Raw genomic sequence first — 27,736 nt, 5'->3', positions numbered from 1 at the left:
TATTATAATATATATTTTTCTAAATTAAATTCATAAAAAAATATAAACTTTGTACTAATTGAACAATAAACTCAATGAAACATTGAATCACATAACAAACATCGATTTAAAATAAATTATGCGATTTCTTCAAATTTTTAAGCGTTCTGTAAAAAAATCTTTAGCGTTTATAACACCCTTGTAAGTCAAACATTCTTAATATAAATATCGTTTAATTATAGTGGGTGGTTGGAATACACCCGACCCAACGACAGTATCGGTAGGCACAGTGGCTTCTCCAGTTACGAAAATGCTTCCGGTATCCGGGAAACTTTGGTGCGGGTGCCACAATTCCGTAAAAATCCTCAACACCCACTCGCTAGATATAGAACACACTTTCGCCGTTAGCAACGACACATCCCTGTCGGTTTCGTGCATGGCAAGTTCCGGTGGGCTAGGAGTCTGGATTTCTTTGCACAATAGCGCCGTGCTGCGATTGTTCCACTCTGGTAGCTATGAATGCTTGACGGACATCAATATAGCACCAGCCGTCACCAAAATGCTTACCAGTAAGTTTCTACGTATCTTAATCTTTTAGATGAACAAGATACCTGTGATAGCTTATTATCCTTATGTTAGACATATTTTTAGTCCTTCGTAATTTTACGTTGATCCGTACGCGACATATGTTTCGTTTCATTTCTTTCATCTCTAAGATAGAAAATATAGTCTTTTTCATTGAAATGTCGTTCAATCAAAATATTTTTATCGACATAGATGCAATATTGATTACGAAAATGTGAAAATATATCCAAATTATGAACTATCTTCGAAAGTACCTTATTAAATTTCAATTAATTGGAATAAAATGTGGTTTCTACCACAAAGAGAAGTTAAAGAAACCTAATTCTAAAATATTATTCCCACGTTAGTTTTAGATTTATGTTGAAACTGACTTTAAAATATAAGTTGAATTTACGTGAGGATCGTAAAAAGACCTACACCTGAGAGTGTATAACCGAAGATAAAATAGAAAATCTTACCTGATGCGAGAGGTCGTTAAACGTAGGAACACCAGATTCCTTTCAGCATTTCAAAGTCATTTCACAAGTAGATTAACGGTTGTTCTTCACGAATTGGACCGAGAAGTTCTCGTCTTGGCCGCGTATTTGTGACTCTGTTCGTGTTTAGACAAAATACATAATCAAAATAAAACGTAAAAGAAAACAATATTGAACGTGCATTATTAACACTAATACCACCGACGATAATACATATAAAATACAATACTTATACGAAAAAATTGAAGACAAGAACAACAATTACATATCTGTACAAAGTTAGAAGTAATAAGTACTAAATACTGTATTCAATTTCTTGTGAATTTACTTTTTTAATTTAATTTTTAACTTACTTTTACTTTTTGAAACCTATGAAACACGCAATGGCATCAAATTTTTGGCCGATAGTCTACTTTGCCAAAAATCATGGAATACCCCTAAACGTATAATGAGCTAAATCTATTAAATTTATATGAAGTTATTAATTGGTCATTCTAGCCATATTTTTAAGTTTACTATTAACACCAAATTTTGCAATTTTCATTAATAAATCTTTCTTCAGTCTTATACATTGGAAGTTTTCCAAATAAATTTCATATCAAAAACTTTAATTCAAGTAAACTTTACACAACCAGATATATTTTCTCGATTTTATTATATGGTATTTATTTTAACGGAAGCTTTAAACTTGCTGCAGGTTGCGATGACATAATACGACAGCACAAGGCCGCCTGTCTCAGGGTTACCGCACTTTTGGCTTGCAACGAGTTGCTTTGGATCGGCACGAGTGCCGGTGTACTATTGACCGTGCCAATTCCCCATATAAAGCCATCCACGCAGAGGATGTCCCAACCACCGATCGTGATTGGTACGTATTGACGTCACGTTCGATCGTTTATAATCGTAGCTTATTGCTTTCGATATAATTAGAAACTGGCCACCGAGTTTACTCGTGACTTTTCAACGAAGTGTTTGCTTCGACACCGGCCAGATACAGGCTCGATCAATCATTTAGGAATTTTTGGATTTCCCTGTGTATCTAAGTAAACTGTCTACTAATAAATCTTGGGAAACGGAGCCTTTCACGTGACGCTACAAGCTTTTAATCTCTGCTACAATTTAATGGATATACGCAATATTCAGTCGTAGGAAAACTGGTGTATCTAATACATCAAAGAAAAGGTATTTTGGTCTTTGAATGTTGCAAAATTTTGTTAATATGTATGTTGATGAATAAAATGTTTTATTCAACATTTTCTGAATCTGATTTAAATACGGCGATTGTATCGTTCTTCTATCGCCCTTGTACTGGTCATTAATATTTCAATTTCGTAGAATTATTTAGAATCAGCGCCTTAATTAGATTAACACGATGAAATATTTATATTCCACTTCGCTACATTAATTACTAGGTCGTTGCATGTGAAGTAATCTGAACGTACTTGGAATCATTGCACCAGAACATGTATTACTTTGCAAATTTCGTCTTATGACTTGTAAAATTTCATTAATAATATTAGCTTAATTGTACACACGGGCCCAGAAAGTATGAATAACAAAAAGTTGTCATCTCTTAGAAATAGAATTGCAGTATATATATATAATAAAACAAAAATAAGTAAGAAATGTGGTAACCCGCTATAATGTTTCGAAATTAAAGCTTGGAGCTAGCAGTAGATTACATTTTTAGTGAATAACATTGTTGTAAATAATATCGTCGAGCTTCGCATCGAAAAATATTTAGAAAGTAAAACTGTATTTTGTTATATTTTTCAGGTGTTCCTCATGGACATACCGGACACGTGCGTTTCCTCACATGCGTTGAAACGACTACATTGTCGAAGCCGGATCCGCGTCCAAAAGTGAACAGATACTCTCTGAAATCTAGCAAAACTCAACAGAACAACATCAATCGCGGGAAACTCTTAGTCATATCAGGCGGAGATGGTTACGAGAATTTCAGAGGTGCACAGGCATCCGCCGAGCTGCAGGCTGGTCGCGAAGATTCGACCAACCATCTGCTGCTTTGGAAGGTGTGATCTGATCTGGCACGGCCCTCGGTGAGTTCGATTCGAAGCACTTGAATTAAAATTTGTTATCATATTTGATAATACATATGAACTATTAACAATTCAAATTGATCGGCTCTATCTTTGGACATTTCTTGACTTTTCATTTGAAGTAAAATCTACTGAATTCACAAGTTATTTTTAGGTTGTAACATATGAAACGTACAATTTTTGAAGACTCATATTTCACTGAATTCTACAATTTATGTATTTTTGCATGTAAATATCAAGAAATTAAAATCATATAAAGAAAAAATTTTAAAAGGATGTGTGATGGTACATCTACAAAGATAAAATTATTTAGAAGATAGATACAACAAAATATGTTACAATCAAATAAGAATGTTAAAGAAGAGTTCTTAATCGTGTTCCAATCACCTTGAACTCAATTCCAAAAAATCGCATTAAAACTCGTACACATTTAAAATTGAAAAATGGGGAAATTTTGCAGGTAAGGGCCACAATTCACTCACGTCGGCATGACATGCCGTGGGAATCATTGTTGCGTGTGCAATCCACACGCGGTCGGGTCCGTCATTGTCCGATCGTGACTGTTCAGGACTTGTTCGCCCGACGATTTTTCAGAGAACGCGGGAGAGTTCTCTGGCTCGTTTTGGCCGAGTGGATCAAAAGCAGGATAAGGGAGGTCCGTTATTTTCAAGGTGCCAAGAAGCACGCGTTCCAAACTGCTATGGAACCGGACTAGAGAGCTTTCTCTAAATCTTTTATTAAACCGATCGAGAGAGTCAGATCGTTACAGAAATATATTCGAACCTTGCTGGCTCGTTTCGAAATAGAACTACTGAAAAGGTTCACTGAAATCAAATTCAAAACGACAGAGACATGTTCACACGTGTTTAAGACACTATAGAAAAAAAAACAATCACGTTCGATTGAATTTATAAATAATTATTAAAATATATATCATTCTGATCTGGCTGTTTTGAATATTATTTGATTTCAGTAAATCGATTCCATGAAAGTTTGTACTTTTGCACTGGATCTGAATGAAACGTTGGTTTCTCGATGTTCGATCTCGCGGCATTAATTCTTCGTGTGATCGCAATTTAAATGTTGTATTTCGATATTCGGTAAAGGAGGGTACAGGTAAACGACCATACACGCGTGCTTTAAGCGAATTGATGTAATTACGCGTGTACTATGCTCGTTGTGTTAAATATAATATGTACACGTTGAATTTAACACTAGAACGCAATGGATTACGATACCTGGAAGAGCGTTGAATCGAGCTTAACACAACACCGTGACACTGGCCTAAAAATACCTTTAAAACGTTAAAAGGGAACTAATCGAGTTAGAGTGCCAAAACGAATTTATCATTGTCCATCGATCGACGCCGCGCGCTCGAGAACTGACGTATAACATCGTTGTTCGTTTTATTAATAATTCAACTGATTGCAGCAGAATGTGTTCGCGTTTAATCGCTAATGGGATTCTAGCGAATTCTGAGACTGGATGAATAACGAAGAACTCGGGCGCAAATAAATTTCTTTCGGATTTGAAATTCTTGCGAATAGCAATGTCATTGTAAGTGCAAATCGAGAGAATTATACTTTAGTTGATCTCTAGTAAAGAGAAATGGAAAATAAATAATGTCTCAATCGTTGAACTTTTGACATTAGATTCTGACTTTTCGTCTTCCTAATATTTTCTTTATTTGGAAGAAAATAAAAGTGTTATTGTAAGTGGAAAAAATAATTTTGTTGGAAATGTAAGAAAAATTGTGGAATTCATAAAGAAATGTATATTGGAATAAAGAAGGTTCCTCAAAGCTTCGTCGCGATAATTATTATATATTGGCGTAAAATTATTCTGTTGTTGTTATGTCCGTGTTAATGGTACAAAAATTCGAGTGGCCAATTCGTATAGTTTCCCCTGTTCAGGGTACTTCTGGATAGACCTTAAGCTCTTTATACATCTCCCGCGCGTTTTATTCGCTTCAACTTTGAGCGACTCGTCAAACTTTTTTACAACTTCGCGTATATATCGACCGTACATAATTAACATACAGCGTATTTGACAATAATTAATTGATATCAATCCTTCAGATAGTCTTACTCAAGATCACGATGCAAATCATTTTTTGGTCTTCAATTGTACGATCAATTTTCGCGCACTTTGCCCTTCTGATTTTCGGAATTACCAATTTTATTTTTGCGCGAATGTTCGCACGTTGATTAGTTTCATCGATACCGAAGTCGTAACTATAAAATCCTCGCCTTTATCGCAATGATTCGTTTTTAATCAGGACCGAGGACACTTTACAGCTTCGGATGTCTCTTCCAAAATACTCGATTGAATGTTATCTAATCTTCCTTGAATTCATTTTACGAATTTTAGATTTCTCGCGGAGCCAAGGTGAGATATTCAGAGTATTATTATACTTTTATGACGACGTTTGGTCATAGCAGAAAATTAAAAAAGAAAAAAAAAAATAAAAATTGTTATCCTTCGATTATGAAAATTGAAAGAAATTGTATGAATGCGTTGTCTAATTATATCTATAACATATGCAAAAAAGAGACAAAAATTATATTTAAAAAAAGTAAAAGGTTATTGGAGTGAATGTTTCTGAGGGCTGTATCATTTTGATGGAAGAGCCGGCGATGCTTCAAAATGCTTCAAGACTGAGTCGCATAATTTTAAAGAACACAATATAATGATTCATGTTAACCCTACACATAACCATTATATTCAATCAATGATATTGATAAGACATTTCGCAGGAAGCATTAGAGCCCTGATTTTCGATCTCCCACAACCGGCTCGAACCGAAAAACAATTACAAGATTCGCTCTACTATCATAGAAATAGAGACATCTTTTTGATGTGTATATAATTATCGACATACCTGTATGTGTGATAAATTGTTGTTCGCAAGCCTATCGCTCAAAAGCAAGGCATAGATGTTAGAATTGATATAACGAGGTCGTAAATTAAAATAGTAATCAAACATATAGCGGTATGAATCTTATAAAAATGTCCTAAATCTCAGACTATAAAAGTTACTTTTATATTGATATCTAAAACATCTATATGAAATGTGTGCACTATATGCAAAACAGCAAATTATATATCTTTACAACCTGTTTTCTAGATTGTATCCTCTACAAAATTTTTTTAATTGTTTAGCTGATCAATTATATGAAACTTGATTGGTGATCAACGCTAACATGGTCAATATATTATATATTATATATACTCTTTGTACTACAAGACACACGACAGTCTCATGCGTCACTTGAACCTCTGCATAGCATAATTATAATGCTGGTGAAACGACGAAACATAATTCCTTCTAGATAAACTCTAAATAATCCCGATAACATAGAATTGAAGCCATAAATGCCGAATTCTTGAAATTCTCAAAATCTCCTGAAACTTTTTCTATCATATTGGAAAAAATGTAGAAATTCTAATCCGATGGTCTTGAACCAGCTATCGAACGCCTTGTTCTTTCTTATGTTCCTTAAATTTCATTTCTTTTAGTTCTCAGAACGTACATATCATAGCTGTCCAATTTTATGACCTTATTATATCTCTTCCACCAACTATGCAATCTGTTGCTAATATAAATTGTTGACCGCGTACGGGCTTATATTTTGTTTATCGGTGTGATTTCTATTATCGTAGCCGAAACGTATATACATGTTTGCATGTGATTGAGCTCGATTGCGTGAGAAGGCTAGAACAAAAGATGTGAAAAAGAAAGACGAGAGAATCGTGAATATTTGCCTTTGACTTTGCGCCCTTTCGCGAATTGAAAAGTATCGATCTTTTCGCTAGACAACGCGTGCATTCATATCGTTCTAACTGTCGTTGACGCGTGTGCCTGTGATGGATGGTGAACTAGAATCGTATGGGATGCGATAGTCAGGGATGCAACTGCGTGTACCGGAAGCGTAGACGATCTTTTGTTAATCAACGTGTTGTTAGTCAACAAGGAATATTTACAAATTCTATGAAATTTCGTTACGATCGTCTCTGTGTATTTTTGTTTATCTTGTAGCGAACATGAACGTAGCGGTCGAATGAACGTAGATAGATCTTTGATCGACGCGTAAAACGTGGGAGACGAGCGTGGAATTAAAAAGTCAAGTTATTATTTATTGTAGCTACTTAAGGTACGTGAAAGTACGCCAGACGTATCGCGATTGATACTGTGTACGAATGCAACTGTGGTATATTTCTAGTGTGCAATAAAAAAAAAAAAAGGAAGAAAGATGTCATGTATTCAGCAACGATCGCGTCCCGTAAGTTATTGATTAATGTTGTTAAGTGTCTAGAAGCAAGAGATACGTAATTGCGTATAAAATATATTTGTATTATATGTATTCCTTCCTTTCCACTCGTTTCGTTATTTCATTGTCTCCCACACGCACATTGCTGATTATCACTTGTTTGAAATTATACTTTTTTATTTATTATTAATAATAGCGAAGTTAAGTAAGATCTTATTCGAAATCTAAGATGTAAAATCGATAAAACTGGCACTTAGTAACTCACGAATATTAATTTATTCAGTTACTTGAATTTTTATATTCAAACATTAATCCTCACATATCGTAGCACCAGACAGATTCAGACAAGCCATCAATTTTACATTTTAAATGTCATCACATGTAATTATTAACATTTATTTCCTATAAGAATTGAAAATATGTATTTTTTCTATCGGATATCAGAAACACAAAAAACCGTTTCTAAATCTCTAAATTGATCTCTAAGAGTTAATACTGAGTATTTATATTGATACAAAATTCACAAAAAAGCAAATTTGTTAAACAAATTTATTACAAAAAAGAAGTAATTAAGATGGATTAATATAATTATATTGATACAATAGAAGGTGATAAAGTATTTATCGCTTTAGGTTACATCGGCTTCCTCTAATGAAGTACAAACTTATTGTTTGTTAAGTATAAAGCACGAGACTACTGATTAATCTATTTATATGCAATAAGTATTTCCATCAGTGTCATATCTTGAAGAAAAGAAAGATATATATATATATTTCTCTCTCAAGTTCTATTTAAATTTTATAAGGAAATACATTGTATGATGAAAATACGCTTTGTATTTAATGCTTTGGTAAATTGTCAGTTCATTGCATTCATTTTGTAATTACTGCACACTTGCATTAATTTATTGACTAGACATATATTTACGCAACTATACCAGAAGCATATGTCGAAATTTGCATTACGATCATTTCTTGTTTACTTACTTTATTATACTTACTTAGAATATAGTTCTTGATACACTTAACTCCACTTCTTGTTATTATATATTATCTTATGTGTATATTTTTCTTTTTAAAGACCATTTGAAGCGAATTTTTACATTTCTCGCAAAATACCCGATTTAAAAAGTACACCGAACAAACAACACTCACTCTCACTTGCAGACTGCAAACGAGTAGAGTCTTACATATTTTGCCGGGTATTCTATAACATTTTGAAGCTTTATTTTAATATACATATAATGTACATCCATTAATACGATACACGCACCATGTGCCATAATAATTTTTTGGAATGTTGTTTACTCACTTCTCTAATAAAATTCAATAATATATATAAAGAAAAAAAAAAAATAAAACAGAAAATAAGAATATCAACATCTGTCATATTTTCATTTAGTCCCATTAAATTCCCTTGATATATAAAGCGCGATACCTTTTTTACAAAACAGCTAAAAAATTAATTAGGTAATCAGAATATTAAAATATCCAAAATTACAACGATTAAAATTATCCGTAAAATGTACCATGTACAATAACACGAAAACTGTACAGGAAATGTATGAACATTGAAAATGTGCAAATTGTACACGAAAAATGAGTGAGGTATCAATCTCAATTCATCTGATTTATTCCTCAGTTACTCACTCTCATAATCTTGAAGATTTCTCAAACGAAAATAGTTTCATACTCAAACTTTCCTTTGTTTTAAATATCCTTCTATCGTTAAGTAAAATAAAAATCGTACAATTTCTTCGTAATTTCGATATTTCGATCGATATCGATGCCAACTGAAGGTAATAGGTTTGCCAGGCGTTTGATGAGATATTATTGGTTAAGATATTTTAGTTAATAATCGAAACTATTTTAAATATTCTCCTAATTGCCAACACAATGATCGTAATTTCGTAACATCGAATTTTTTTCGTAATTTTGCTCGATATCGATTCCAGTTCAAAGCAATGGATTCGCCAGTTATTCGATGAAAGTTCGTAGCGCGGTTACTCGTGTATATACCAAGCGAAGATCTTCCAACGTTCTCGAAGAGCGTGCAGCTCAAGCCTGCCTAACATCGTGACTATTGAGCCGTTTCAGGAAGATCATTCGCCGAAGCCTATCTCAGATCGGCACCGCCACTAAATGAGGATCGTGTTCCTCGCTGACGGGTATGGAGGGTGCCTCGGTGATCGGGTTCGACGGATCACCACTGCTGCTCTGGTGGTCTGTGGTACCTGTCAGGTGTTAGAGATTCCATTTCAATCGTACGGATCATCAATATCAGCCTAAGCTGATAGGAGAATACTACTTCTGCCAAAAGTTCTTCATCAGCTATGTTAATGAGAAAACTGATTGTTAAACTATGCAGATAATTATGCTATCGCTTAAAAGGTTGGGATCACTTATTCGATATGAAGAAATATTTGGGCTTTCATGTTTTTTATAAAATTTTATTCTGTTTTATGTTCGTTTGTTTTTTTGCGTAAAACCATATATATATATATATATATATATATATATATATATATATATATATATATATATATATATTTTTTTTCTTTTTTTTTTTTTAATATACAGGAGGCCCCGTAACTAGTAGTACAACCAGAAAGTATATGGTATATATATATGGTATATGGTATATATATATATATATATATATATATATATATATATATATATAGAGAGAGAGAGAGAGAGAGAGAGAACTACAGTGGAAAGATTATGAAGAAGAAAGCTATGATTATTAGGTTGTATCTATTTTTCAAATGTTTCGACGAGTCGTGTCATGTGTATGAATTAAATAAAAATGCAATGAGATGTCATAAAAATACACTACAGAGATAAGAGATAATGGAAGGTATTTCCCCTAAACCTACCTAGAATAACAAATAGTGAATTAATTTTTTTTAATTTTTTATTCCTTTTTTTGTGTGTGAACTATGGAGTGATCCCAAACTTGTAAATTTTAAGCGAAAATGCATATTTCAAAAACGTAAAAACTAAAATCCCCCTATCCCACGTGGTTTAACGATTTTAACATATTTTCATTAGGTTTATACTTTGTACCTCCAAAATAAAATAGCTACTGTGTTTGATTGAAAATTTCTTTTCATAAGCGGCGTGCAATAATTACAGTGAACTATGAACGCTAGGCCAGATTAAACGAGGAGACGATAGAGTCGATAGGAGTACATTGATTAGAAGATCAGCCAACTATATTGATTAGGAGATTATAGTATAAGTTATAACAAAGTACATTGATTAGGAAATGATAAGGACGTGTTAAGTGGAGACTTAAACATGTTTCGGTAAGTACTAATTTGCTTGTCCAAATCGTCACTAAGAATCGATTCAATATCAATTTGCAGCTCGTGTGAAAGTCCCCTATTTGTTGCGAGGCAACCAAAAGATCATCGTCCCCTGAGGGCCTTCTTTATCGGCCTTCCAACTTCTCGTTATGCGTACCATGAAGAAACCGTATAATGGTTAGGGAGACCTTTAGGTAAACCATTTTCCGATAGACAAACTCACGATATTCATGTTAAATGACACGTTGAAAACCAAAAATACATAGACCAATTACCCTTTGTTCTTTAGTCGTTCAAACGATTCAAAGTATAACAGTGGTTAATTGGAAAGGTTCAATTATACAGTGTAAAATAAGTCACGCAATTGCGACGAGAGATATCTTACGTTTATTTAATCATAAAAAAATGTCTTAAGATAGTACTTCTTATTAACAGAGTATTATTAAATATTATTTTTAAGATAATATTATTAATGTTATTAAATATTATATTATTACTAAATGTTAATGTACAATATTGAATATTGAAATCCACACAAGAAAAACATGACAAGTCAATTTTTGTTAACGTTTTAAATTCTATGTCAGTTGGTGACTGAAAAGTTGTATACAATATATAACATAATTAAAGAAGAGAATAATCTGATAAAAGAAAAGAATAATATTAGTTTAGTTGTTATGTTAATTTGACTTAATTAATAATAAACTGCATAATTAATGGTATTAATATTTGTTACGAGTTCAAGAAGGTGACAAAAACATATATTTAATCCCAAACTGAAATGGAGAAATAGTTTTGATGTGGAATAAACAACGTATTGAATTTTTGAAAAATTGTTCGTTTTTCGTTTTTTAAAAAAGATGGAAAATATGACTTATCATGTTTTTCACCTGTGGGCCTCATATCAAATATTCGAAGTGGATATTCCGCAATATATATCAAATTTCTATACTATCGGGTCCCACTTGCGTGACTAATTGTTCCCACCTCCTCTAAACACGTAATTTCCGTTTCGAATTGATGAGACTCACCATTGAACGAACTCGACCGGCTTCTTACTGGCCAACAGATCTTGCAAAGGGGTTTCAGAAGGCGGAATCGTGGCCGTGGCATTCTCAATAGTACGTAGATGTACGGATCCAGGGTGAAGTGAATACAAAGAAGAACATCGGCCGCCAGGTGAAACATACGAATCAGTTTTCGCGCGAATAGCGCCTTCTGAGGTAATTGCATTGCGAACTGTGCCAATGGGATGGAAATCTATCGAAACAAAACAGTAATGTTATAGTAAAGTAAAAACAACCTATGAAACTTAATAATTGAGATTAATATAAAAGAAAAAGTAATTAATTTTAATAAGCGTGTATAAATATTGTTGCGTACAACCTGAAAATATCAAGTATGACGGACAATTAATTTACAATTTGTAAGAGTCACTTGTTTTAATACAAGACAATTTATTAATACTGCTAACTTTTATTTCATACAATTACTAACAGTAGTTCAACTGCGCAGAAAAATCGAGATATGTGGTCACAGAAACTCTACGATTTTTAATTCAGCTCAAATCAACTCTAACTCAGAACGACGACTTCACAAAGTTTCAAAATTATGAAACACAATGACCACTATTAGGAAAGTATAATTATATATTGAGGTTGGCTGAAAACGGCGTAGAATGAAAAGTATCACGGTCACCATAGAATCAATATGAACGCACGCCTCTAGGGTCAATGACAGAAATACACGGTTATCGACGACAGACGTTGTGGAAAATTTTCCTCATCAAAAATCTCTCCAACATCCGGTTTCGTTTACAAAGCGAACATTAACGTGTTACAAAGATCGATCGTTTGCGAGCGTCGCGATCAATCGTACGTGACGATATTTCAAACTAAATCCTCGTGTTTAACCTTCATCGCAGGCAGCGGAAATGCGTCACGTTTGCAATTTTGCTCGAGCAAATCGTTACATTATTTCCATCATCCTCGGAAACAGCTTCAGAAACGAGAAAATGAATAATTTTGTGGGAAGTTCAAGTGCAAGCTTTAAACGTGAGATTCGAGTGGTTGATTGGACTTCAGGGAACGTTACACGTTTTGTGAGGAAAACAACGTTCGTTGAATAAGATGCTGAGCGGATAAGGAGATGGAAATGCGGAATGCTCGTGAGTATGCAATCACCGTACCACACTGAGTGCATTGTTCGAGGCGATTCTATTCTTGCCGGCAGGATACATTCTGATTACATTGGATTAAAAATTCAGGAATGCGAAAGCTTCGGGCAATGGCAATGATTCCTCTGGAATAACACAAAATTTCCTATCCGGATTTATGAATCAATGAACCTATGTTTATCTATGTCCGCTTTTCGACGCCATAATACGTATATATTGAAATATTGTGGATCTTTGAATAAAAATCCTTAACTTCACTGTCCAATGCCCCCTTTGATGTACTGGATCTGACAGGTTTCATTCATTATTTCAAGATCAAAGATAAGACAAAATATATAATTATATAAATATTCTAACTCTTTAACTGCTACTGATGCTATGAGCGATGAGCATTCAACCGAGTTTGCTTTACCATTTACTACAAGCCATTGTTATTGGCAGTTAAAGGAATATTTTCGTTGTAAAAAGAAGACAATAAAAAATATGTTTAGTACATACTTTTTGATTGAACTAGCCTTTTTCAGTTTATTCAACGACACGTCAACATAATTAAACATCGATTAATGTTATATCAACTACATTAATATCGGAATTGAATCAAATATCGTCTAGTACATTATTATCAATTGTTAGATGGATACTTTACGAAAGGTACATGGTATAGAATGAAAAATGTTGTTTCACTTTGAAAGTCTCGTCACGGCAGATACGACGGCAAATTTTATCAATGTTTTGTCGGTGTTGGAGCAAATACTATTGTCGAAAGGATCTTCGAAAACCGTGTCACGTAAACACCATTGCCTCCATAAAAGAGAGTAACCGGAAGCTCTTCTTTCATAGAGACTTCCTTCTCACAATCCGTTGACAAAACGTATCATTATGGCGAATTAAGATGACAACGAGATGAGCAAATACAATACAAATAGATATGAATTAATTACGATTTAATTGTCAGCGTTGTATTAGAGGGAACATAAAATTATAATCCATGATAACACAGGTGAATCGATATTGTCACTTGCTGGTTCCTTGATATTACTACATTTTTTAATATTACACAAAAATTTACAATTTAACAAACTTTAAAATCAATGAAAAGATTAGCGATGCAAAATATAAAATGATAAAACACTATTCATTTAATCTTCCTTGCAATTAGTTTCAATTTATCCAACAATTTAAATCCTTTGTTAGGAAATAAATTGTAGCAAGACAAGACAAAGAATGTAATTAAAGATATTTTCCTGATAGACAATTCTAGATGCTACCTAGTGTAATTAAGTATCTAAAGACACGTCTTTATCCAAAGATGTTCGAAAGCGGAAGGACTGGAAGTTACGACTTCTCCGAATTTTAATTAGCTTGCCAAAAACAATTGCAAGAGTCATTTAATTGTCGAGGGTGTTCCGGCGTGAACGAATTAATTTAATCAATTACTTCCACGATCGATTGCTTACCATTTGTGGCATCCAACAGACAACAAACGATATTGATAGTACGGCCATCAATCTTGCGAATGCCCTTTCCTCCGCGGTAGTGACGATTTCTGGTGTTGGTCCTGACGTTGACAAAAGTGGTTTCGCTCTTGAAGAAGATCTCGTCACTCGTCGGAGCAGCCCAGTTTTGTGATTTAGCCTACTAAGCGCTCTAGAAACCGCCAAATTGCACCAAACTATCGATAGGCAGAGACCCGTACCTGCCGTTTAAAAAGAGTAATTAAGATCTTCACAATATGCAAATATACATTTGATATGGAAATTATTTCTTTTTCGCATAATACAATTACAGAACAATCAACCATGCAAAAGTTTCAAGAAATTGTGAATGACAATTTTTGTAAAATTATTTTTGTTAATCATATTCGCGTTACAGCACATTTTATTCAATTTTCAATCAAGGCTGAATCATTGTGACAAAGATCACAAACTGCAGTGATCGCTTAACGATATCGATCGAATTTAAAATAGGAATTATCAAAATGTATCGTTTTGTTGTTTAGAGTTATGGTAACACTGTTACTGTGTACTAATTCATATAAAATAACAAAAAAGGAATAAACAAATACACAAGTCACTTTAGACACACGTCAATCGTTCCATTTTATTTTCCTTTCATTAAATGAATGAAGGGTCCAATAAAAAACGATTCGGATTATCAAGATTTCACCACATCAATTATTATATAGTAATCGAAACATATTTAAGGATTTATTAATCTCGGCGATACCTCGTACTTACCGAAAACGAACCAAACATACGCGTAGGCGATATCAGCTGGATCGGTGGCTTCTCTGTATCGAATACATCGTTCGCCTTTGTAATACACGCCAAAACCCATAACTGGCATGCTTGTCAACGCCAAGGCGATTAACCAGAGCACTAGCATGCAACGTACAATTGCTGGGTATGTCACCTGCTAGGAAACACATACGTGTCACAGATTTAGTAGTACAAAAAGCAGGAAATAGTATATGTTCCGTCGATAGTGTGGTAATCGAAGAAAGGAAAAAATTAAGAAATGATTACTACCTACATGTTATAACTAAATATTATGATGATTATTTTATTATTTATTATCGATTATGTATTATTCATTATTATATATAATTATTCGTACAAGAATTTTACAATCCCAAAAAATTGAATTTTTCAAAATTAATTCTAGCAGTAATTTATCCTATGTTATATTATGAATTCGCTATATTCAAAGCACTGTTGACTGACTTCAGAGTTCTGAGTAAAAAATAGTATTTCCATCCCTTATCAGCATATGCTATACCAACTTTTCCATAAAGAAACAAGTGCACAATGTGAAAACAAAGTTTAGTATCAGTTTCTTTTTGCTTACATTCACAACTACATGTCCTTCTTCGCATCGATCATTGCTCAATGAGGCAAAGTCAATGAACTTCGATGAATGACGCGTGGCAGAAAACAAACGAAGAATATCGATTCGATTCTAATGGACCGATTGTAACAACGACCAATTGGTAAATAGAATAGCATCGAAAGGGAAAGAATCATCGCTATTTTGTAAATGAGTTTCAACGTTTCCAGACAACACGAGGAATCTTACGAACGGGAACCAGATATAATGTAGATGTTGTTTTTCTTTTAGACAACATTCGGCTTAAAATAGGTGAACTCTTGATCTGCGTCACTATACCACTAGGGTTGCTGACGATCTTAGATCTTATTTTAGATGTCTTGGGCACAGGAAAAATGCGAAAAGGGAATCACTATGATATCATTGTTTACATGGGGTGGAAAGTTTCTTCGTCATCAAGTAGACAATTCTCGAAGATGGACTCTTGGAATTTAAAGAAAGTAGAGCTCGCTATTTGCAGAATGAAATTCTGTATTTTCCAGATATTGCGCTTAAGGGTTGAAGCAACTTATCGTGCTAGTTGTTATTTGCGGAACGTTATGTTTTTGAGACGTATGTTCCCAAAAGTGTTTGAATTACTGTAAGGGAATAGAATTGTTTTGACATGATAATATAGATGTTTGCATTATAAAAATAAAAAAGCAGACAGTAAATCTTGAAATAGTACATAAATAATATTTTACCTAACACAAAAAATGTAATATTCTGAATATACAGAATATACAGGAATCACTAATACAATTGTGGAACATTTATAACAGTTAAATAATATGTATTTAATTAAAACATCTTTTTTCAACACAAAAACGAGATAATGAATAAAATATTCTTCTTATCATATTCTTTTATATCTACGTCTAAAACAAATATACGAATATCATCGCTCAAACGTCGTGGCAAACGTGTTCTTTGAGAAATGGGAGAAGAAATGAAACCTTCACCGACAACTTTTTGTCGTACTTCTGCGGAGGTGGCTAAGTGCTTCCCAGAGGAAAAAGCGAAAGCCCATTCACAAGAGGCATTCAGTACGTAGAGGAAATAAAGGGGCTAAGGGAAACTGTAATAATTGCTGAGACATCGTGTCGTTTTTATTGTACCTCCTGCTTCTGCTATTGCCTTTCGAGAAATATTCGCTGTTTTACAACGCAACGTGTTATTACAATATCAAAATTACTAGAATGTTTAAATTGTCCAACTCTTAACTTCTTTTTATATGATCACTGTAGAAAATATTCATAGAGTACTTAACTCTAACAAAATTATTATAGCACATTGTTTATTAACAAATAAAAAATATAATTTTCATATTCAATATAGTTTTCATATAATTTTCGAAAAAGAAAGAACGGAATGCGATACCTATTCCTGTTTTAAAAATATTAATAAATATCTACAAAATAGTAAAAACATATGCGTAAAAACATATTCGTCGTTATTGCTTCATAGGATACAATGTACATAGATATTTAAAAAATAATCTCCATCAAAGTGCAGAAAAAAGTGGGTTGAAAAGACAGTTTCATCGCGATACAAAAAAACGACCCAAAATATAATGTTAGTAATACGCGAGCCTGACTCTTGTATTTCGGAACGCCTAAAAACACCTCCACAATCCACGGATATAAATATTATCGAAAATATATATGACCACCTGAAACGAAAAATACGGAGTCACCATATTTCATCAAAGAATGATTGAAAAAGGACACTTTCAGAAGAATGGAAAAATACTTCAAGTAAATTACTCATCAATTTGATAAATTCAATGTTTCAATGTTTTGTCGTTTCAACAACGGCTTCAAGCCATAATAAAATCAGAAGGAAACCCCACTAAGCAATAAAATAATTAAACTTGGCAATTTCCTCTCCTGGATATATATTAGGTAAGTCTTATTAGTTTTTCCTATTAAACTGTAACTGTACAAATACTTATTACGAATATATTTTTGCCATTTTTAGACACTTGTTAATATTTTCACGAAGAATATAGATAATCCATCCTTTTTTAATGAAAATTATTTTACAGACTTGTAAGAACACGCGCGTTTTCTTTTTTTTTTTTGTCAAAATTTTGTTAATGGACGATATTCTACAATATTTTTGATAAAATTAATTATTCTATGAATACTTTTTGCACTGACTATATGACGCTTTTTACAGAATTTTTTGTTTCTTGTAAAATATTAGTTCTTTTTTTTACGTTATTAAATTATTCATATGTTCCCTTCTTCCTTTCCCCTTTTAAATACCAGATCATTTTTAATTTTGACACGTACATTTTGAAAATAATATTAGATGCTCTCAAGAAATCTAGAAATCTTAAATTCGATGGATAGAAAGTTGCTGTAGTCGATACATAGTTCGCATAACTGCTCTTTATATCAAAGGAAACGTTGTTTCACGGCGACTAAAATCAGGAGGTTGGTAGGTATTACGAGGTATTAAGAGTGTTAAGTCTGAGAAATGGATGACGATGAAGATTGAATAATTTCTTCTCTGTTTGATGTAACGTTCACAAATATTAATAGCCAAATAATAAAATAAATAACAGTACAAAATACTTGGAGAGTTTAGGTTCAAACTATAATCAAACTAGAAAGATCTAAAGTGTGAATATTTATGATTATAACTATGTACTTATGAAATTTTGTTCTCCCTTATTAAAATAATGCTTATTAAAGCACAATTTTATTAAAGTACAACATTTGAAACATACAGTTAAAAAAAGATGATAAACAGCTAAAAATAAACGATGGAGTTAAGAAGCCAAAACATAGTAATTTACAAGCATTAATGAACTAATGAGTTTTCAGACTTAGTTACCTTGATATATCGTTCCCGGATAAAATCAAAGAATGTAAGATAATATTTCGTTTCTTAATATCGCCAACAGAAAAAAGATAAGTTAAAGTATTCTCTATATATATTTTACAACAGGAAACTAATTTTCACAATCGTGTACCGCACATCCTTACAATATGTCTACAATTGACCACTTCATTTCGGCAGAAGTAAAAATTTCTCACACCATAACTGTAAATATCCACGAATAAAGAAACGATATTACATAAATGAAGTTCAACGATAAATAAAAAGCTTGATATGTAATATTTTGTCTCTCGGCAAATTACGAAAATAATATTCTATCACGACATTAATAAATTTTAGCTAAGCCTGTTTTCTTCTAGTTGGCAAAAACTATAGATAAAAGCATCATTTTCATTCCGCTAGTTACATTGATTTTCTTTGGGTGGGGTAGGCCGAATTAGGAAACATTAAATGTACCACATCTTTTATAACATAGTTACTTAGTGTGAAATAATATGCTATTGTACATGCGATCATTTACAGTTATCGAACACGATACGAGTATGAGGTGACGACGATAATGCTAATGCATTCTACATACCTACATACATATATTTGAACAACAAAATCAACAGTATCAATAATTCTTAATTGCTTTAATGTTACCCTGGAGAATATAAGAAAATCAATTTTTCACGCAACTCTAAACCTCCAATCAAAAAAAAGAAAAATACATATATACAGGGTCATTGGTAACTGGTGGTACAAGCGGAAGGGGGGTGATTCTACGCGAAAAAAGAAGTCGAAAATATAGAGTAAAAAAAATTTTTTTTTTATTTTTTTTTTAAATCTACAGTGAGATCCGTCATAACGAGACGTGATAAAGTGCACGCGCACCGAGCGAACACTCAAAGTCGATTTTCTCAAAAACAAAGCCTCAAACGAAAAATTTTTATTCTATATTTTCGACTTCTCTTTTCGCGTAGAATCACCCCCTTTCCGCTTGTACCACCAGTTACCAATGACCCTGTATATAATGAAATAATATTTTAAATTATTATCCAAATAGTGTCTAATTATAAAATTGTATGATTAAGTACATTTTCGTCACATCTACATGATTTGCAAATAAAATTGGAGATACTAATTCTACATCCTACAAGGTTAGATCAATCTCTTCTTCGCGAGTTTAAAATATCAAGAAGCTAGCAGTATTTTTATCCTCTATCTTCATTAATTGGCCCCCGATATATCTCTAAAAAAACGTTCCAACAAGAAGTTACTGCGTCATAACCTCCACCGACCTAAAACACAATTCTCCTAGCGATCTTCATTTTTTCGTTGCAAGCCACGCTTGGCTCAAAAATTCGTTCCATAAAGCACTTAAGCAGCTCCGAATTCCCTCTTATGTAACCAAAATATTTCATGGAAACGCGATAGAGTGGAGACTATTTCTCAATCGTTAGCTCGTGATTTTCGTTGGTTATTAGAAGCGAAAAACGAAACATTGGTCCGGGGTTCCTCGCGAAAGTGCGTTCTCACATCGTGAATCACTCGTTGCCAATTCATATATCCTCTTTTCATATATTCGTTGCGAACACGACGTTTACGAGCTAATATCGCGAAGATAGTCTTCGCATAAAATCGAAAGATAATTTTACGCACTGTCCAATCATTGATCCAATTCATTTCGGCTTAGAGTCACAATTCTTCCTTTTTCATTTTTCATTTTATAATTCTAATTTTTTATCAAATTTACCGTTAAACCATCATCAAAGTGTTGTTGAGATTGCGACACTATGTTTGGACCGATAGAGAGGAATCTGTTACAGATAATAACAATCCACACGCGTTCAGAGGATATCAATCCGCAGTTCGTCGACATTATAATCATCTTTTCGTCTTCTGCTCTTATATCCTTGAAGTTACCTACCCACCGCAATCAAAGGTGAGATCTATCATGTTCTAAATTTATAGCGTGTTCAACAAGTTCTCTGGAGTGACTGCTAACAAGAGGACTGGATTTTCTAGTTTTCCTTCCAATCTGCTTTGAATCGACCAGTTGATTGTGGCCTATTTTTGAAGTTACTCTATTAAAGCGGAAGTATGATGCGTATGGATGATAAAGTGGACGACGTTTTTTTATACAGACGGTAATGATTGTCGATAAACGATTGTAATTTATAAAGATTATTTCAATTGTAGTCTGACAGCTATAACATAACTATATTGGGATGTGGTTTTTGGTGTCAGCTTGATGAAAATATTAAACACATATGTAGATAAATAAACTCTGGCTCAAAAATTTTGGGATATCTCGTATTTAATAAAATGTGATATTTGGTGTAAACTATGAATATGTTATGTAGTAGCGTATAATTCCTTTATCGTATCAAGTATCGGGTTAAATCAATTGTTACAAGATAATTGAATCATAATTTTTTCCAATTATGGTGCAAATATATAAATGTTCTAATAAGTACATACACAGGAAAATACACACTATAATAGAGATAAGCTAGGTAAAGGATAAAGATGTATAATTTATGAAAATAATCTTAGCATTAATTTTACAGCAATAACATTACTAAATGATACTGTATCATATGGTTTCAAGTTTACGGTCACTGTACGTGCGTGGATACACGTATCTTAAGAAAAAGTTTAAATACCAGTGACTGACCATTCAGTGCAGAAGTGTGGTTTACATTAATTTCACTGACCCTGAATCTCTGCCTACTAAATGTCGAGATACGTGCTAAATAATTCAAGAGGTACGAAATTCGAATGAATTCGTAATTCTTTTTCTTTCATTACTTAATCTATAGTATATAGCGTAACATAAATAGAAATTATATTGTATTATTTTAAAAATCTTACAGTAACTAAGAATTCAATATAAAATATCGAAACTTGTAAAAGTATTTTCTTCGATAATAAATTTTAGATGAAAACTATTGTTTAAAAATAGGGAAAGTGTCAAGGAAATTTCTTAATACACTAATTAAATCGAGGACGATAAAATTCAACAATAATGGTCCAAGAGTAACATCACAAATCGAACAGTGTATGAAGACATTGAATATATTTAAATAATCTAGTGAAATTAAATATCGAATGAACAACGCAATGATTGAAAACAGTATAGGCGTTACGCGTGGACATATTTGGGCTACAATATGGGTCACGAATTTTTCACCGTGACACGCGACGCAACAAGTTCAATTGTTTTCAGCGACGATAAAGCACACATGTTTCATTCCCAAACCAAATGTAGCCATGGTATTAACATGAAAATAAATTTTTTTAATTGGGACATGAAATAATGAGCTGCTGGTGATCACGTACGTCTTTCTTTTTCTCAGAAACAACTTAAGGACTTTCCAAAGCTATCATTTGTTATCATTATCATGGGAAATGTGATCGCTTGCTGTGAACCATGATCCCCTTTAATCACATTTCTTTAATTTGACCAAAAAATATATATCAAAGAATTGCAAAATTTGATAAAATCATTCAAGAAATAATTTCAAATAAAGTAAAATGGACCAAACGTATTATCAACAAATTTCTTATAATTTTTCTACGTAAATGATATTACGATTCCGCTTAAACAGTAGCCAGAAAAAATAATTTATATCTGATTCATATCTGAAAGAAATTTATGTCTCTCTATTATATTTGACAAAACTGTTTTACGAAAATAATCCTTCTTCTTTGGTCACTTGTTGAATTACATAACATAATGTTAAAGGGAAACAGGATATGCATTTTGATAGTCCAACTGCATCAGAGAAACACTTGTTCCTCAGCCAGTTTAAATAATTGTTTCCGCTGCGTTTTAAATGGCCGTAGATTGATTCGACCGAATCGTTGGCTACATCCAAGTGATGGAGTTAATATTTGCGTACTGTCAACCCTGATACCGTACGTACATCTTCAGATTCTTAAGAATTTCATTGCGAATATTTTCCTTAAGCATGTATTTTAATGATTGATACCTAGCAAAAAAAAACCAATGATATCATCGCCTTCAAGTAAAAAGATATTTTATACCATTTCTCAAATATTTTTTTATGATAATATTAATTCTTGCTTACTTTTGATGAAAGAACTGCAGTGTGTCAAGTTCTCTGATTCAACATTTCCAATGAATGATCTTCCGGTTTTAACGCTCCGGTCATATAGTTAGTTTTTAAAATAGAGTATAGCGAATAAAGTGATATAAAGAAGTAATTGTAGTTAAATAAATATCAATTTCCAGTTGCTTCTAACTTATTGCACGTCTAATAAATATCTAATTTAAGTAAACTACCTTAGTTATTAGCGATAGCTGTAAAAAGTTCGGCATTGTATAATCCTTAATAACAAGTGTGCGCAAACATTTTCCTACAATGTCTTACAGGGTACAAATGTTATCAATAAAATATTAAACAGCATTGTCATTTTCAGTAAATATTCACATCAATTCCTGTCAATGTTGTCTATTGAAAAAATGGGTCAGGTCCATATGGTACATCTACCTACACTCTTAACGTAACTTTTATCACGTGTAGATAAAACTTATGAAGCTGCTTCGACTATGTTACTATGGCGTTTTCACTCTCCTTTTATCTCTGTAACGTATATAGTTTCAAACTAGTCCTAATAGAATAATATCTAATGTTTCTGGTATTAGACTCTTGCTTTTATTTTTGATCGATTTCGTCCTTATTTTGCATAATTTTCAATTAATATTCAGAAGATTGATCCGAACCTTCTTATTACTATTATTTACTGTTAAAATACTTCACAAACCTTGAATATACCTCATGAAGAAATATCGAAAAAATTTCGCGGAAATTTGGATTAAATATCAATACATTGATTTAATAAAAACGAATTAATTCATTTAAAAGTTAATTTAAAAATTAATTTTTTTTCGACCATATCAGTGTGTTATTATTTAATTAATAGTAAAACGCAATAACGATTTTTAAAAATAATTAAGCAATTAGGGAAACACTGCGTTTTTACAAAGTTTTAATTTGAATTTCAAGACTTTCGTATTTGTCTTTCATCGTCAAGATATCCTTGCGAGAAAATCTTGGCGCCACTTTCCCGATCATGTTCGATGCGAGAACAAGCTATCGTGAATATGAATGACTAATTGAAAAAAAGAGAAACATTTTCGGTCCAAAAATTTATTCAACTTTTTATGATATATGTGTATATCATTTTTCAATGATGTTTTGAATACTCGATTTAAGTTATGTAACTGGAGATATACAGCTTCAAGTAGCCTGCAAGTGTTAGATAGGATCTAACGATGTGAAAGTAAATGTAAGATGAAGGGAAAATCCAACGATAAGCTCCTGCTAATACCAAAGTCAATGCTAGTTGGTCGTTTGAAAAGGTTTATCAAGGATCTTGACTTACCCTCTGATAAACGAAGGGTCTGGTCAAGGCTAGCCACCTCTCAGCTGCCATTACGATGGCGACGCAACCACTGAATAAACCGAAGAGCCTCCATACCACCCGAAGGGAACAAAACCCCCTGGTAGACATCACACTGCCTACATAGATCGTGATGTACATTTGCACCATCATCCCTAACAATGCGACCAGGTCGTTGATGGCCAAACAACGCAGCATCACCAAATGTTTTCGGTTTCTCCTCTGAAACAATTTATTTCAATTTATATACCAATTAGCCCAAATTACTGAATATATTTGGATTATTTTGAGAATTTCTGTAATTTATCTTACTGTTTGTACTCTTTGATATATGAGACTCTTCTTCTTGAATTATAATCTGTACATTATTAATTTTATTATTAAATTTTAATTTTATCTATTATTAATATGTCCTTTTTATATTGTAACTCTATGTACAAGTAGCCTATATACTATTCACTTTATTATTAAAAAGTAAACATATTTTGTCACTGCTTATGTTGGTCGATAGTATTGAATGAGATAAAGTGTATTATACAAAGAATTTCTCTCTCATATATTCAGCATACATACATCAACTTTCTCTATTATGCTCAATGAGATATATCACACCCTTGCTACAAAAGTAATCTTCCACTGAAAAACTCGTAAAATATGTTCTCGAGATATCACTATAAAAAAGTTCTTTAGGATTATAAAATAGAAACGACAAAAATATTACATGATCCTATTTTATGAATATTTTTTTATAATTTTGATAATTTTTAATTTTTGATAATTTTGATGAATAAGATAATATATTACTATGTGTTTAAAGACAGTTTTTTTAGACATCCAGAGAACCAATGTTTCTGAGCTACGTATTTTCGAATCAAGGGTGCGATATCTATTACTCATTAGCATTTAAACCCGCATCGAAATATTTGTTTAGGGATACACCCACTGTTAATAGAGATACTGTTATTTGTGAATAACTATTGCTTCACAAATAACAGTATCTCCGGGGATTACTATCAATCACATTTCTTAGAAGCGTTTAAATAGATACTTTGTGACAGTAATTTACAAGACACAATTAGTTTCTTTCTCTGTTGTTAGCATTCAATATAAAATATTACCAATAAATACAAATATAATATCATTCCAACGTTACTAATATTAAAGTCTTATAATACTAATTATCTTCAATAATTAGCCTATTAACAGAAGTTATAATATATATCGATAGATACATGTATAATAGAATTTCAATATTATTAAACAAATTAAAGATCTTAGAAGTTTATCGATTAATCGTAGAATATGCAATGGAAGTGTTATTACCTTATCTCGATGAAAAAGTATGACTAGAGCAGACACATTGCCAATTACGCCGGTAATATATACAAGGGTGAGTACCACCTGAGAGGCGAAAGTCACGTGTCTTTTTGATGGATTCAGAACAACGTTGGATATTAGGGTCGAATTCAGCGTCGAATTCAGCGTCGAGTTCAGCGTCGAGTTCAGTGTCGAATTCATTATTGACAAGGTTTCGTTCCAAACCTCTGTCGAGGTGAGCGACATTTTTTACGACTCTCTTTCTTTTTTACGGTTCGTAAGTAGCTTCAATCGATATTCCACGTAATATATAGTATCAAAATCGCAATCAGGCAATGTCCGATCTGAATCGCTTGGCGGGTGACTTCAAGCGGAAGTCTCGACAATATGATCGATGATGGAACGATTCAGAGACCTCATTGTTTATATGGATCGTTCACTCCGTTCCACAATCGTTGATCTGGACTAATCGTCTATTTTCTCGGCTCGTGCCTATCTTTTTCTTTCCTCTATGTAAATGGGAACTATGCCGAAGAAAAAAACGGTTGAAATTTTTCCCGCTAAAGCATTATTTCATGACGACAATTTCTTAAATCGGCTTGTTGATCTTCATTATTTGTATCGCTGCAGTTATCATGTACCTTTGGTACTGTATTATCGTATCTTACTCTTCAACGAGCGCTGTTGCTGTTACGCAGGCCACCGCCTTGAGTTTCTTATGAAATGTGACAACGTTGTATTTGGACCCTTTTGTAAGACTACCTGCAGTCCTACCAGGGGCCCTTATTCAAGTCAGGCTACATATGCTGCGAGCAACAGCCAGTGCAACGGTCCAACTGCTCGGATTCATCGATCGAACAGCACAAAACCGAAATAAATCTCTGTGAAACCTGTTGCTGCGTGTAGGCCAGTTATCCTCTTGTGCGCTCTTTAGATCGAAAGTAACATCAAAGTTTACCAGTGAGGAAAATTAAAGAGCAGAGTGGAACTTCAAAGACGCCTGTTAAACTCGCTTGTTAGAGTATTCTTCGTCATTCGTTGAGTGGTAAGAAGACAATTACACGAATCTATACATATTTAACTTGTATCTTACTAACTGCATATCTGAAGTAGGCCAATTCGATAGACTGTCGATGGAATTTCTTTTCAACTTCCTTTAAACTTCGATCACCGAATTGCTAAGTGAAATCGCCGACTCTGTCGATAGCTCGATACGTTCTTCTCTGTTTCTTCTTTAGAAGATATTAGTAAAGAATTAACGATGCGAACCTGCGATTCCTCTAATCGAACTTAAAGATGTGGAAGAGGAAAAACACACTTCCAATACCTCCTTCGATCGCGAGAGTCGTCGCCACACTGATCCAAACCACGCGGTCGCCTCGAGTTTTGTTTACAATCGATAGGCGTCCTGCTAGTGCGCCTGCGCCGTATTTTAAAGTCGGCGTCTGTTTGGCGCCATAACTTAGGGACGCTCTTGCTTAGGAATTTAATGACTTCTTTATCGTTGAAAATTTCGATTTGGATGAGTTTGAAGTAGATTCGTACAAACTTTAATTCGAGATAAAGAAACGCAACATTTTTGTAGAAATGATATGTATATGATATAGATAATGATATATGTATATGATAATGTATATGATATGATAATGATATAGATGAGAATATTGTAGAATAGTATGCTTTAGATTGTAATCTTTACTGTGTTGTTATATATAAAATATTATAACAATACCAAATACACATAATAGTATCAAATAATTGTGTCCATGACGAAAATATGCTACTACACTGATCTAAGCTATAAGTAAAATCAGATATACATGGAAAATAAACACCACATACCAAATGAGCACAAATTACACTGCCTACGCTATGGAACAGCTTCAATAAAACTAATGTAAAAGTATATGTGCAAGACAGTTCAATAATACTTACACGCCATATAATAAGAAAATTGCTCCATATAGAGACAGGTATGGTGTACATAATAAAAAAAGAAAACATAGGTGTATATCTCAACTTTGGGCTTTTATTATATGTTGGTCATAAAAGAATAATAAATATAAAAATAATCATGAAGTATTCATTTTAACATTATTAGTATAAGGACTTTCAATATTGATATTATTCGTTATACCGTTTTACAATATAAACTCTTCATACACAATAAATACTGTGATTAATACATTTTGCTATAAACTTTTTACAAAATCGAAAATAATTCTCAAATGCATAAATATGAGCACTTAACGCATTAGACGCAACAGAATTCCGTCGGTATGCAGGTAGTTAATAAATAATGCATCGTACATATATTTTTCGTATACAACGCGGCACATTGGCCATTCTCATCGATAAATAATTTCAAGCACGACAACGATAAAGGCTCGATGCGTGTGCTAAGTACTTACACATTCCTCTCAAGGATGCAA

At 33.0% G+C, this 27,736-nt stretch overlaps 2 protein-coding genes across 13 annotated transcripts in view; one reads left to right on the top strand and one right to left on the bottom strand.

The window, feature by feature from the left end:
* The window catches only part of LOC138182875 (rho guanine nucleotide exchange factor 17), a 70,925-nt gene extending 63,454 nt beyond the window's left edge, over window positions 1–7,471 (top strand). For all 9 annotated transcript variants that reach the window (XM_069119194.1, XM_069119187.1, XM_069119193.1 and 6 more), the window contains 4 exons: window positions 222–548; window positions 1,738–1,908; window positions 2,817–3,100; window positions 3,561–7,471. In XM_069119194.1, the coding sequence (XP_068975295.1) occupies window positions 222–548; window positions 1,738–1,908; window positions 2,817–3,079 (761 nt within the window). In that variant the 3' untranslated portion in view covers window positions 3,080–3,100; window positions 3,561–7,471. The remainder of the gene's footprint in view (window positions 1–221; window positions 549–1,737; window positions 1,909–2,816; window positions 3,101–3,560) is intronic.
* On the bottom strand, window positions 544–26,813 carry LOC138182876 (prostaglandin E2 receptor EP3 subtype). 4 transcript variants are annotated; one of them, XM_069119198.1, is made up of 6 exons: window positions 25,311–26,805; window positions 23,970–24,209; window positions 15,095–15,272; window positions 14,315–14,553; window positions 11,713–11,941; window positions 544–1,156 (listed from the first exon to the last, which is right to left on the bottom strand). In XM_069119198.1, exons 1-6 carry the CDS (start codon window positions 25,548–25,550, stop codon window positions 1,095–1,097), a joined length of 1,188 nt encoding a protein of 395 aa, XP_068975299.1. In that variant the 5' UTR covers window positions 25,551–26,805; the 3' UTR covers window positions 544–1,094. The 4 variants fall into 4 exon arrangements, with proteins under 4 accessions (XP_068975299.1, XP_068975296.1, XP_068975298.1 ...); XM_069119195.1 differs by lacking the exon at window positions 544–1,156 and adding an exon at window positions 8,004–9,701 and having other exon boundaries at window positions 25,311–26,813; XM_069119197.1 differs by lacking the exon at window positions 544–1,156 and adding an exon at window positions 8,004–9,604.
* Window positions 26,814–27,736: the final 923 nt, after the last annotated feature.

The sequence above is a fragment of the Bombus flavifrons genome, chromosome 8 (genome assembly GCF_040668555.2).
Source record: "Bombus flavifrons isolate JBK064 chromosome 8, iyBomFlav1_principal, whole genome shotgun sequence".
NCBI classification, from domain to species: Eukaryota; Metazoa; Arthropoda; class Insecta; order Hymenoptera; family Apidae; genus Bombus; species Bombus flavifrons.
This window is presented reverse-complemented; position numbering and strand designations above follow the sequence as displayed.